Below are 13,568 nucleotides of genomic sequence, written 5' to 3' on the forward strand. Positions count from 1 at the left end.
ATTTGTCTAAAATTTTTATTATAATATGTGAAATTGCTAATCAATGTTTGATAAAAAAAATCCTTTACATATCATACCAATAACATTTGACTAAAGTTTTTCAGTCAATTTAGTATCGATATCACATATAACTAGATGAATATGTTTTAAAAGTGTTCCAAATTTTATAGGTTTCTTCGCCATTCCTTTTTTTACTCGTTTTTTACGGTGCCGTGTAAAAGGAGAACGGTTAAATAATTTGTGAGATGAAGAATTAAAAGCGACAGAAAAACAATATAATTAAATATATCAACCATAAAAGCGTAAAAGCCTCAACAAGTTAAAGCGAAGGCTTGGAAATTCTTTCACCATGCAGCTCCGATGTGAGTTGATGGATATAATTATGTCCGTATGGTAGAATTTCAGCCGACATTGCAGATTTCCTCTTCATGTTTTCTCTAACCGTCGTATTGAGCTCAGCGGTAATTGTTCGAAATCGACCACACCATGATTATCTTGACCTCGTTATTATCGGTTATCTTGGATTATTTCTAGAAATTTTAGGGTTTTTTTTTAATAAAAACAGTAATCATGAATTTAAAAACTAGAACTAGTAGTCGCAAAACAATCAATAGAAACCTCAAATATGTCCTAGAAATAAATGTCATTAATAAAAATAATCTTACGAAAATCAGACAGGTATCAAAAATGTTAAAAGAAGTTGCTTGAAGCATTTGTTATCATAGATGTAATAAACTTGGACTTGACGCGCTAAGCTCAAAAGATGTTTTACGTTTAAATGAACTTACGATATATAAAGGAATAAAGTTTGGATTGATGGCTTTTATAACGTTTTCTTATGTAAGCGTGACGTTTTCAGCTGAAAGCTGCTAAATTATTTATTGAACAGAACCTTTTATAAAACAATCTAGTATATGAACAGGCTAACGCTCAATCGGTGCTTTAAAAATCAGTTACGAAATTTGACAGATATATAAAAACAGGTGGATTTATATAACAGCTTTTAAATATACATAATGTTATTTCATTAAACAATTTACATCAATTAACGTACGCTGGTATCGTTGTGCGTTTGCTTTGTTTTTTTTTTTTTTTGTAAAATCGACTTTGTTTTGGTTAATTTAATTTTTACTTTATAATAAAAAAAAAACTATTATTAAATACGACATTTGTTTACCGTCACAAATATTTTCAATATCAACATTAACTCCCAAAAAAAAAGATAGTTTTTAACGTATAAATAGTAAGTTTGGGTAAATAAACCATTTACATCGCCTGTAAAGAATGGCTAATATTTCTTACAGCGTCAATGTTTATAGGCGGTAGTACCACTAAGTGGCATATTCACCAACTACCTATTTATTCATAAAACATTTATTTTCGCATTTTTGTGACTCCATACAACCGACGATGAAAAGGATCGAAGAAATCAATCTCGTATTTGTCTGTACGTTTCCCACAATTCCATTTCACAGAATCTATTGGACAAAAATTCAAACTGTGTGGAATAACGTTATCTACATTCTCTTATTGATTTTATTTCAGATGTTCGTTGGTCAAGTGCCTAGAAGTATGGACGAGAATGATCTCCGGCTGATGTTCGAGGAGTTTGGGAGGGTGCATCAGATTAATGTATTGAGGGACAAGATTACTGGAGCGAGTAAAGGTCAGATATTCTTGAAAATAGATTTGATTATATTTGATTATATTAACTCTATTAATTGTAAAAATATTTAGTTATGTTATACAAAATATTATAAAAAAAATATTTGTAAAAAGTTATTCATGTATCTTATTTAGATAAGAAATAATTCTACATGAAAAGTCGTAAGTTAATGATTTATTTGTTAGGCAATTGTGACAAACGCACAAGGAACCTAATATGGAATATTATGAATGGTGTCGATCAATAGGCTTGCGCTTGATAATGACTTCTGAAAGACATTAATAATGAGGTTGGAGCGCGCTACCATACAATACACCTATTCACTCGTATTTTGAAGGTACTCAAGTTGTATTTGCCAGGATACACTGATGCTGCTAAACTGTTCCATACACTAGCAGTACGTATCAGAAACCTTGAATTAAAATGCTTCCTTCGTGATAGTGCTAGTGTAGGTATCTTCTACCAAATGTTTTCTTTCTTAGACTTTATAATGGTATTATAATCAAGCCTAAGCCTTAAATATACTGTAAGTATAAAACTTCTTCGCCTGGTCAGATAGGTGTGATCGTAGCTTAATGATCCCGAATAGCGATCGATACGGCATTACTTAAATGTCCTTTGTTTTGTCGAACGTTGCTGACTATGTTTATACTCCTTGAGGGGCAATATTTCGTGACTTAATAATCTACAATCAAAGCTTAATTAATTATGTTTGACAAGTTTAAATTATATTATATGTTATAATAATGTACAAATAAAAAGAGCATATGACAATATATTTAATACAATTCAAGTCGAATTAGTCTTAGTAACATTGTCAGGGAACAAGGTTGATATCTTCAATTGAATTCATTTCATTTGACAGGCTGCTCCATGTCCGGACCAGATCTTTTAAATTATTCTATGAAACGAGAACAAAAAATATTTTTCTAATAACGCTTGTAAAAATCTTAATTTTATTCGTCTTATTACTTTATTGAATATACCAATTGTAATGTAAAAAAATAATTTTTAAATAAAAGTTATAAAGACTCAAGTTTTTGGAATATAAAGAAAAGTAACAGCACGTCTTTAAATGTCCGTCTGTAGATATTTACAATTTCCCACTGCAAGGCTAAGGCCTCTTCTCCATTTTAGCAGAAGGTTTGGAGATTATTCCACCATCGTGCTGATCTAGTGCGGTCCAGTAGATACATATGTGGAAGATATTAATTAGGCATATGCAGGTTTCCGTTTCAATAATGCGATTCATATTGCGAGATGAATTATAAACACAACAAATTAAGCGCAAGAAAATATGCCAAAGTTGTGGTACTTGCCGGGGCTTGAACCCGCAATCACCGCAATAATTTTACCTTTTCATTTTATATGTCCAACTGAATAAGGAATTTATTCATATATAATATTCTGACGAGCCGGTTGGCGTGGTTGGTAGATACTTGCTTTTCACGCCGAAAAATATATAAATGTACAAAAATCAAGTATAAATATAATATTTTACACATTAAAAGTCTGTTGATTTAATTATTAAATAATAATTCACAAATGCTTGCATTGCTTTTTGTTGTCACTTTTCAGACTAAAATTGATGAAAAATAATATAACTGAAAATATGTATATGTTTATATATTTATTATGTAAGATTCTTTTTCCAGTCAGGCAACGAGTTGTTAGATATATATTTCGAAACATGCAAGTCACGAATGTTTTCTTTTAACGTCAGATGAAACTGCACTCTTGAAAAATTTAACGTGCTTGTACGAATTGGAACTGAAAATCCACTCTTAATACCCACTTAGAAAACAATTCAAGGAACAAGCACCGAGCTATCTATTTTATACATTCCGGGTATCTTAGTAAATATTTTTGAAATTGCTTTATTGTTTTATTATTTATTTAAAATACGCGGGATGATTAACAAATGGACCACCTGATGGTAAGTGTTTACCACCGCCAATAGACATTGCCCCTGTGAGATTGCTCAATAACCATCCCTTACATCGTCAATTGGTCATCAACCTTGGGAACTAAGATGTTATGTCTCGTGTAGTTACTTTTGCCCTGTTAAGCGGTAGATAATATGATCAGAGAGTGGTACTTACCTAAACCAGCTTGTACAAATCTCTACCACCAACTAAAAAGTATGTTGTTAGATAAAAAGGCATCACATTACCATCCAAAATTGAGATAAAATTTCCATATAAACGTCACTTAACCTCTTAAAAAGTAGTGAATGATATAGTTTAATTAAATACAGCCCGGGGATCCGTCTCCGTGTGTGTCAGACGTCATTGTTTAACGAACAAAGCCTCGGCGCGTTTACGTTACGTTACGTTACATGTTGACATTTTTGTTGCTTTGTTATGCGTACACGTATGAAAAAGCACCTTTTGTAAGTTTTCTTGCAAATATCAAGAGCTTTGTTTAATTTCACGTGCATTATCAAAATTTTTTAGGCGTATGTCAATGAGAAAAAGCTTTTAATAATAATTTAATAGTGGCTTTTGTTATGCTGTCAAGACTATTAATAAAATTTTTCACCTTAACTGTTACTACGTGTACCGTCAGTTTAGCCAACTGATTTTTTTGTTGATTGAAAATTTGGTGTTAGTGATAATAAAATTGTAATAATAATAATAATATCCTAGGACATTTTTCACACACGGCCATCTGATCCCAAATTAAGCTTGTAACTGTAAACCACACAACTGGTATACATATACTATTTTTCTTTTGTAAATAGATACTTATATAGGTAATAACACCCAGACTCAGGACAAACATACATGTTCATACACACAAATATCTGTCCTGGGTGGGAATCGAATTCACAACCTTCGGCGTGAAAGGCATGCATCCACCAACCACGCCAACCGGCTCGTCAAAAATTGATGATTAAATTTTTAATAAGTATTCTCGTTATTGATATAACATTATTTTATATGTACCGTTATTGATATTATATAGAGTTATTTTGAAATTTAATAAATAAGAGCGTTTTCGTTATTTATTATATTATATCGATATATATCGATATCGACATATTGATAAATACCAACACACTAGCATTCTATGTGATATCCAAGTCTTAAGCTTTCTCACTGTATTTCTACAAGTGCGAATAAGTTGGTATAATTATAGACGCAAGGGAATCTTAAATCCAATGGGCTAACCATTATTAACTTGTTCTTGTGAAACATTATAATGACTACAATACAATACAACTTGTTCCACAATATAATAATAACAATAAACTACGTCCAGTCCAAAAAGTTATGTCTATATATGTCTAGTTGATGGCCAGCACGTTACCAAGCAATGAACATATTGAATTTAATCTTTTACAGCCACATTTGCAATTTTTGTTTTTTTTTTTTTATGTATAGACTAAAAGAGGCTGCGGCAAAGGCAGTCAGCGAGCGTTTCTTGTCCACCGAGAAAACATTATATAATTAAGTTATTGTAACGTTAGTAGTTTCTTCCCTGTCTGTCTGTGTGTGTTGTTACGTTACGTTAGTGTGCGCTTCTGTTGCAGGGTGCTGTTTTGTGACGTTTTTCACGCGGAAAGCGGCGTTGAAAGCCCAGGACGCTTTGCACAATATCAAAACGCTAAGTGGGGTAAGTGCGTTTTATATGTTACTCCTTTATATTATATTCTCGTTTACACGTTCAATGTTATGCTTTGAATGAATTAATTTGTATGTCAAGTGTATAGAATTATGTTTTATTGTTTGTAAAATATTCTACTTACTTAAATATAGGTGACCACAGTCCAGCTCTAGAAACTAAAAACAGGTGCATATATCTAATATATTATTCTTAAACCAATAGAACAGATATCATTTGTTACCGCATAGGCGCTTGTGTAGAACGAACAGTTTTATGTATAATTCAATGTAAGAAAGAGAAAACACACAATAGCTTAAAAATCTCTGATGTAACCGCATTCTAAATCGTTTGCGGAATAAAATTGAAAATGAAATCAAATTCAAAATGTTCATAGGTTATAACGTATCAAATATAAGAAAAATTTTTGAAAGTGGTAATACAATCTCTACAATATTTTGATGGGTTATATTTTTTTCTTTAGTTGAACTGATATGATTAAGAGGAAAGTAAAAATGATTCTATAATAAAATTCTAGCCGCTGTTTATGTTTTATAAGTAAATAATTATAAAAATAAAAACAAAGCGATTATTTTAATTCTTGTTGTTTATTTTTACAAATTATACTTATAATAGTTATTGCTGGTTTTAATTTTGATGTTTATAACTTATTTGATATTTCTTTTAATGGGAAAAATATCTTTCGTTTTTTTGTAGAAACAAGGATTGTATTAAAAAAATAATACATCAATGCAAACATGCAAAGTATCGAGTACAATAATAATAATTAGTTAATAATAATAATACTTTATTGTAATCCAATTCAAATACATATTATAAATAATAGCCCTGACTCCTGAACTGGTGTTATTTTTTTTTTTTTATAGTATAGGAAGGCGGACGAGCATATGGGCCACCTGATGGTAAGTGGTCACCAAACGCTCTTAGACATTGGCAATGTAAGAAATGTTAACCATCGCTCACATCACCAATGCGCCACCAACCCTGGGAACTAAGATGTTATGTCCCTTGTGCCTGTAATTACACTGGCTCACTCACTCTTCAAACCGGAACACAACAATACCAAGTACTGCTGTTTTGCGGTAGAATATCTGATGAGTGGGTGGTACCTACCCAGACGAGCTTGCACAAAGCTCTACCACCAGTATTACCCGTGCGTCAGATAAATTAATACCAAAAAAACATTTTGAAAACAAGCTTTTATAATAATATATAATTATTATAATAGCTTTTATAATAATATATAATTATTATAAAAGCAAACAATATCTAATATAGATTTCGTGTCTATGTTGTTGACCCTTGAAAGATTCATTCCTCTTGAACCAATCCTAGGTGTAGATACAGGTCATGCTTACCATAAAAATACATTGTCATTGGAACTGAACCAACGTGTTAAATTCCAAATCATAGGATAAGAGCAAAAGTTGTAAACAGCTTACAAGATTTGGTCAAAACAAACTAACAAACAATGCAAGTTAAGTAAAAGTAAGTAATATAAGTATTATGTTGTTATGTTATGAATGTAAACATACTCGTATTAGTGATTATTACTCTTCTGTAAAAATCTATAAATAAATATTCATAATCATGACCATTTAACGTGATTAAACACAAAAATGCTAACATCAAAGCAAAAAATATATAGTTTACGAGAAAAATGATCCGACTAAAGAATCTCTAATCTGTATCAGTATCCCCTAGGAAGCGATTAGATGACGCCGAACGATGTTATAAAATGTTTGTTTCTATTGCGTATCCTTCGTGGCCATCTTTCTGTTTACAGAACCTGTTGCTATACAAAGCATAATTTTCTTTATTGGGCTTTTCTATAGCGCAAACATCCTTTTTGGTACCGCTCATCGATTGTTATCGAACACAATCGAATTACCGATTCTCTTATTCGATTTCTGGCCGCCCTCGTCTTCATCCCGCGATAATTCAATTCTATTATATTATCTGGTTGTTTCCCTCTCGATTGACTTCGATTCTTTGCTCGGGATGGCAGGTAACTTGTTCGATCGGATCGTGGGTAAATATTTGTTGATTGGTTAGCGTTCGAGATCTTATTTTTACTTTTATTCGGTAAGCTTAATTACTGCATCGAAAGCGTCGTCTGTACTGGGACGATTTCTAATTAAGATTTCCTAGTTTTTCTCGTGAAAGGAATACTATTTATTTATGTGTTCTTGGTAAGACTGGATGGCTATTCGCTCAGTAATTTTTTGAAGCGATGTTTTAATAGAAAGGTCATGTAGAGAATTAAAAAAAACATACATTATACCAAGTTTCATCTAATATCAGCTTATTTTAAAGACATACAACTTTACGCCGTTTCGTATTAATTGAAAACCTTCAAGTGTCAACTAATAAAGCTTGGAATACAACATGCCCGTAGCATACACAATGATATGCTAGCTATGTGTACGTATCAACTGGTATGATATTTATATATAAAATGGCATAGCTTAAACTAAGACCGGCAAGTATATCGCACAACCTTTCATATTTCGGTATGCAATGTCTGTTGGAGGGCTGCGAATAGCATAGTAAGGGGCACGTGTGAATGCATGCGACAGCTACGATCATATTAGTTTCTGGTAAGCTGCCGCTGATAATGCATTTTCAATTGGTTTCTTTAAAAACCTATATCTTCTTATCGTATTTCTGCAAACAAACGAATATTTTCTCCACAATTAATCAGCATCTAATCGTTCACACAAAATCATCCAAATAACAATAGTTCGTGTATTATCTTATCACTTTAGACATAGTCTATTTCAAATAACAATACCATATTAATCAATTTAATATTCCATTAATTTTGAATTCTTTTTTCCGGTAAAAACTTTAAAAAAATTGACAGGCAGTCGTAGAGCAAAAGAACGGAACGCATTCCATTGCAAGTTACAGTAAAGTTTGCCACGAAGCAAATTCCATAAATTTTTACTAACAAATGCATACCTAATGTCATGTACATTTTTTATATGCTAACTACTTATTTTTTTTTTTTAGTTATGTGTATTTTCTACGAAACGCTTGTAATATTGTACGACCATATGCATTAAGTCGTCCGCAACAAACAAACTGATGCTTTCGTTGAAACGCCGTCTGCAACGGACATAGTCATTTACACGAGGCTTTACAGTATGTAAAGCTTGAGTAGTAGAAATAAATATTTATTAAAAACATATTGCTCAAAAAAAATTCTTAAAAGATATTTTATATAATACTCTTAGTTTATATAATATAATTTATATTTTGTACCTAAATAAGTTGCTACGAACGTGACTAATAAGTTTTTTAATGTGTAATTCTGTTGTGGTTTAGTAATTACAATCTCTCTTGTTTTGTTTCTTTCAATCAAAAAGCCGAGATTGCCCAGTGGTAAGAACGCGTGAATCTTAACCGATGATCGTGGGTCGGGTTTGAACCCACTGGCTGGCACCACTGAATTTTCATGTGCTGAATTTGTGATTATAATTCATATCGTGCTTGACGGTGAAGGAAAACACCGAGGAAACCTGCATGTGTATAATTTCACTGAAATTCTGCCACACGTGTATTCCACCCGAGATACCACCACTAACCCGCATTGGAGCAGCGTGGTAAAATAAGCTAAACTTTCTCCTCAAAAAGGGAGAGGAGGCCTTAGCCCAGCAGTGGGACATACACAGGCTGTTACTGTTACAATAACAGATACATATTTTAAACGTATTCATTTTTGTAGTGTATGTATGTAAATGTAATTAGTCTTCCCACGTGTTATTTAAAAACACTTATCACCATTCTTGCTTTTTCAATGAAAAAGGAAATAATATGGGGCGTTTGATGGTAGGTGTCCAAAATAGCAAAACAGATAAAAATCGGGCATAGCTTTTTTTTATTTTCAATCGTAAAATAAATAAATGGTATTAATTACTTTGTTATATTATGTAAAATAATGTCACATAATACGCTTAAATTACAAAAAAAGTTATGAAGAAATTTAAACTAATATAAAATAGCTATTAAATATATTACTTTGCTTCGCACGATTACAAAAGTATTATTATTGTATAATACAATCAATATCGGGCCAAGCAATCTACGCCAGTACGAACTTCTAATACAAAATGTATAAGCACTGTACCGCAAATCCTAATCCTACATTTCTATTTATTTGACGATCTATCAAACGTCTAGTAATATTCCCAATAGAGCTAGAGATGCGAAAAGCAACTTTTACTAACGGAATATTCATAAGATCAATATATCCTAATAACATTAAAATTAAATTAAGCTTATTATAATTTTTAAAAGAATTAATTTTAAATAAATACAAATATATAACAGTAATGTAGATAAATAACGATATGAATTTATCGGCAATAAACAACCTTAAATAAATATTTCACTGTTGGACTATGGCCTACTCATTTTTTGTTGTAATAGTTTTTCATTGGACTGAAGTAGGCTTCCTCACGATTTTGTTAAGATTATGTTCTCTGACATATTATGCATTTATAATATAAATGTATCTATTAACGAGCTTGTATTTGTCCGGCATTAGGACGTTCATGATTAACTGATAATTATGTGTGTATATGAAATTAATGGAAATAGTTTAAATATTATATTATTTTATACTCAGTACCTATCGAAAGCATCGGAACCTCCGATGACATTGCATGGCAGCCTGCCAAACTGTAATAGCTTTTAATCTGATTACTCGTACCGTCATCAAATTGTCATGCTACAATGGAGGAATGCATTTATTTCAGTTCGAAAATGACATTAACACATTTTTATAAGTTTTTTTTTTTATGCAACCGGCTCTGAACATAACGTTGCGAATTTAATTTTCAATCAGGACTCATGATTAAAATTCGATTGATAATAAGTTTTTTCTATGAATTTTTAAATACTATATTACAACCTATTAATGTTAACGGCAGGTTTTGTTATAATACTCATATATATATATAAGTCACTACAATTAATAAAATAAACATTTAATAGCCTAACCTAAGTTTATTGATATAATGAAAAAACGTTAAACATCAATCTCATAACTTCCCCGTCTTTAAAGAATCATAATAAATCAATCTAACCTGTTATAACCGGTTAGAAAATGGAAAAAGTACGTCCCGCCGGGGCACGGTTCGACCGGGGTGGTCACGAGCGAACTTTGATCGATAGTCCGGGCTTATGAAACTCCGGTCTTAAGTAATTGACCGGGTCTATTATTGAAGGACGGCATTTTGGTTTATACTGACGGCGGGATTTTTACTTTACTCGGCGTAATTATTATTTTTTATTGATTTTTGTATACCTACATAGAGTGAAATAAAAGCGATGCTATGATGACATGTTGAAAATTAATTTAACATATGTGTATATTAGAAAAAAGCCGAGATATCCTAGTGGTTAGAACGCGTGAATTTTAGCCGATAATCGTGGGTTCAAAGCCGGGCAAGTACCACTGAATTTTCATGTGCTTAATTTGTGTTTATAATTCATCTCGTGCTTGACGGTGAGGGAAAATATCGTGAGGAAACTTGCAAGTGTCTGATTTCATTGAAATTATGCCACATGTCTATTCTACCAACCCGCATTGGGGCAGCGAGGTGCTCCAATGTGAAGAAGCTCCAAACCTTCACCTCAAAAGGGAGAGGAGGCCTTAGCCCAGCAGTGGGACATTAACAGGCTGTTACTGTACAGTACTGTATTTTATATTAGGAATTTGAAATAAGTTTTTCTTAAGTACATATATTTTTAATTTTACGATATGATATATTTATATATATATATATATATATATATATATATATATATATATATATATATATATATATATATATATATATATATATATATATATATATATATATATATATTTTATATATTCATATCGTAATATATATATATATATATATATATTTACATTATAGAAAATATGACAATGTCAATCAAAATGTTTAGTTCTACTTTATTATGTCTAGAAACATAAAAATAGCAATCATAGCAGTTACTTTTAAAGAAGGTTTTAATCTCACAAAAATTATTACCCAAAATATTCAGTTTAAAATGCATTACAAAGAAAAAACTAACGTTTCTTTCGTTTATCGACATCGCATGCAATATTGTAATTTATAGTCTTTGAATTTTTTTTCGATTACTGCAATTATTTATCATATTACGTTAAGTTAGGGGGTCGTAAATACAGTTCCGTTAAATGTATTTTACCACGGCATGAACTTACGTATAAAAAATACCGCCGCTATAAATACGAAATCGGGAGCGTCTGTAAAAATTTATGACAACGGGTCCTTATCATGCGAATTTTAATTCATTTATCCGTCGCCTCTTAGACGCTTGTACAAAGTAAAAAAAATAATAAGGATTATGTATATTTATGTTTTATTTATACCTAATATTTTAAAATATTAGTTAGAAATTTTATAGTAATTAGAAAGACACATAAAAAGTTATTGTATGTATTGTATATTTAATGTTAAGTTTTTTATTTTAAGATTTTAATGTCCGTAAATCGCTGGTTTTTTCTTGTTTCGAGCGTTTTTATTAATAAATATCTCCTTGGAACTCCTAATAAACTAATCGTATTTATAGCTGTGCACAGCCACTGCACCTTAATAAGTTCTTTCAGGAGAGCTCATAACATTAAGATAAATTCATTATTATTCATGTTAGTGGAAGAGCAGGCCAAAACAGCTTGGTTTTAAATTAATATTTCCATATAAATGGTGCTGGTATCGATTCTTCAGTTGCAAAATTTCGTATCTCTTTCCTCGTGTGACGAAAGCGTTCTTTTTTAATATTTAAAAAGAACGAAGTCACAGATTGTGTATTAATTGAATTGCGTTTTCATGCATATAATAAGAAAAGTACCCTTTAAATGCTTAAGTATACGTTTATGTATATAAAGCTACGCTATCAACTGATTGAATGGTTTAATTATGTAAAACCATTACCCTCGTAAGGGAAGTTCGAATCCCATGTCAATAAGTTTAATAGCAGCTTCCGATACCGATATATGAAGACCATGGAAGCACTTACGACTCCCACAGGCGCTTTTATAATGTAACGTCTTATTACTTGAGCACTTTGAAAATACGACTTACACACATAATTTTGTACATTGGCCTCTGAAATGGCGTCTATTGTTAGTAATCTGTATATAATGTCGTGTGGTTGAGTTATAAACAAGTGATTGGCCTGTAATTTGTACTAAAGGATTGGGTTAAAGCGAGCAATATTCTTGATTTAATGTTTGTAGTTTGTATACAATTTCATACGAATATATATATACCGTTAGATTCTATTTATATGTTCCTCAAATTGTATACCGTTTTCGTTTCAATTTTTTATACGTGGCCGGCAAGACGGTAGTAAGTGTGAGAATTTTCGATTTGTATATATATATATATATTTAAAACTGAAAGTAGATTAGGAAAAGGTATAAAAAATATTAAGCATTTTAATAGTTGTTATACAAAATACATTATTATCGGGTGAAACGTAGAACCGCTTGACAAGCGTAAGCACTGGAAGCGCTCATCAGGCACTAATTGAGTAATTGTAGAGCGTGACACCGTAACCCGAAGTGTCACACCGCAAAATGCGACCCGTGATCCACTACGTCTAAGCTTATAACTTAATAACAGACAAACTTTTTTTATTTTTCATATTTTGTAACGAAATAAAACGGTTTAATAGAATTTTTTGTACGAATGAAGATAAGACAACGGAAGAGTAAACATCGCAAGTGACCAATTTATTATATATATTTTATAGTATAGGTAGGTGAACGAGCATATGGGCCACCTGATGGTAAGTGGTCACCAATGCGTATAGACATTGGCATGTAAGAAATGTTAACCATCGCTTACATCACCAATACTCCACCAACCTTGGGAACTAAGATGTTATGTCCCTTGTGCCTGTAAATACACTGGCTCACTCACCCTTCAAACCGGAACACAACAATACCAAGTACTGCTGTTTTGCGGTAGAATATCTGATGAGTGGGTGGTACCTACCCAGACGAGCTTGCACAAAGCTCTACCACCAGTGTTGTCAGTCTTATTAATGTTACTAATCGCAACGAATATTATAAATTCAAAAGTGAATTCGTTTATTAGTTTGTTACGCTTTCACGACTTAACCACTCAACAGATAATTAAATTTTGCATACACGTTTTCAGAGCTAAAGAAAAAACCGTAAAATATCTAACACCATAATCTAAGCCCCACGTGAGGGCTGACACGCTGG

The 13,568-nt window shown here is 31.7% G+C and overlaps 1 protein-coding gene across 6 annotated transcripts in view; it reads left to right on the forward strand.

Annotated features, from left to right (window-relative positions):
* LOC126771287 (CUGBP Elav-like family member 1) overlaps positions 1–13,568 on the forward strand; it is a 433,380-nt gene that overhangs the window by 302,199 nt on the left and 117,613 nt on the right. For all 6 annotated transcript variants that reach the window (XM_050491098.1, XM_050491093.1, XM_050491095.1 and 3 more), the window contains 2 exons: positions 1,546–1,666; positions 5,202–5,284. In XM_050491098.1, coding sequence (XP_050347055.1) covers positions 1,546–1,666; positions 5,202–5,284 — 204 coding nt within the window. The remainder of the gene's footprint in view (positions 1–1,545; positions 1,667–5,201; positions 5,285–13,568) is intronic.

This window comes from Nymphalis io, chromosome 10 (genome assembly GCF_905147045.1).
Source record: "Nymphalis io chromosome 10, ilAglIoxx1.1, whole genome shotgun sequence".
In the NCBI taxonomy this organism is placed as follows: Eukaryota; Metazoa; Arthropoda; class Insecta; order Lepidoptera; family Nymphalidae; genus Nymphalis; species Nymphalis io.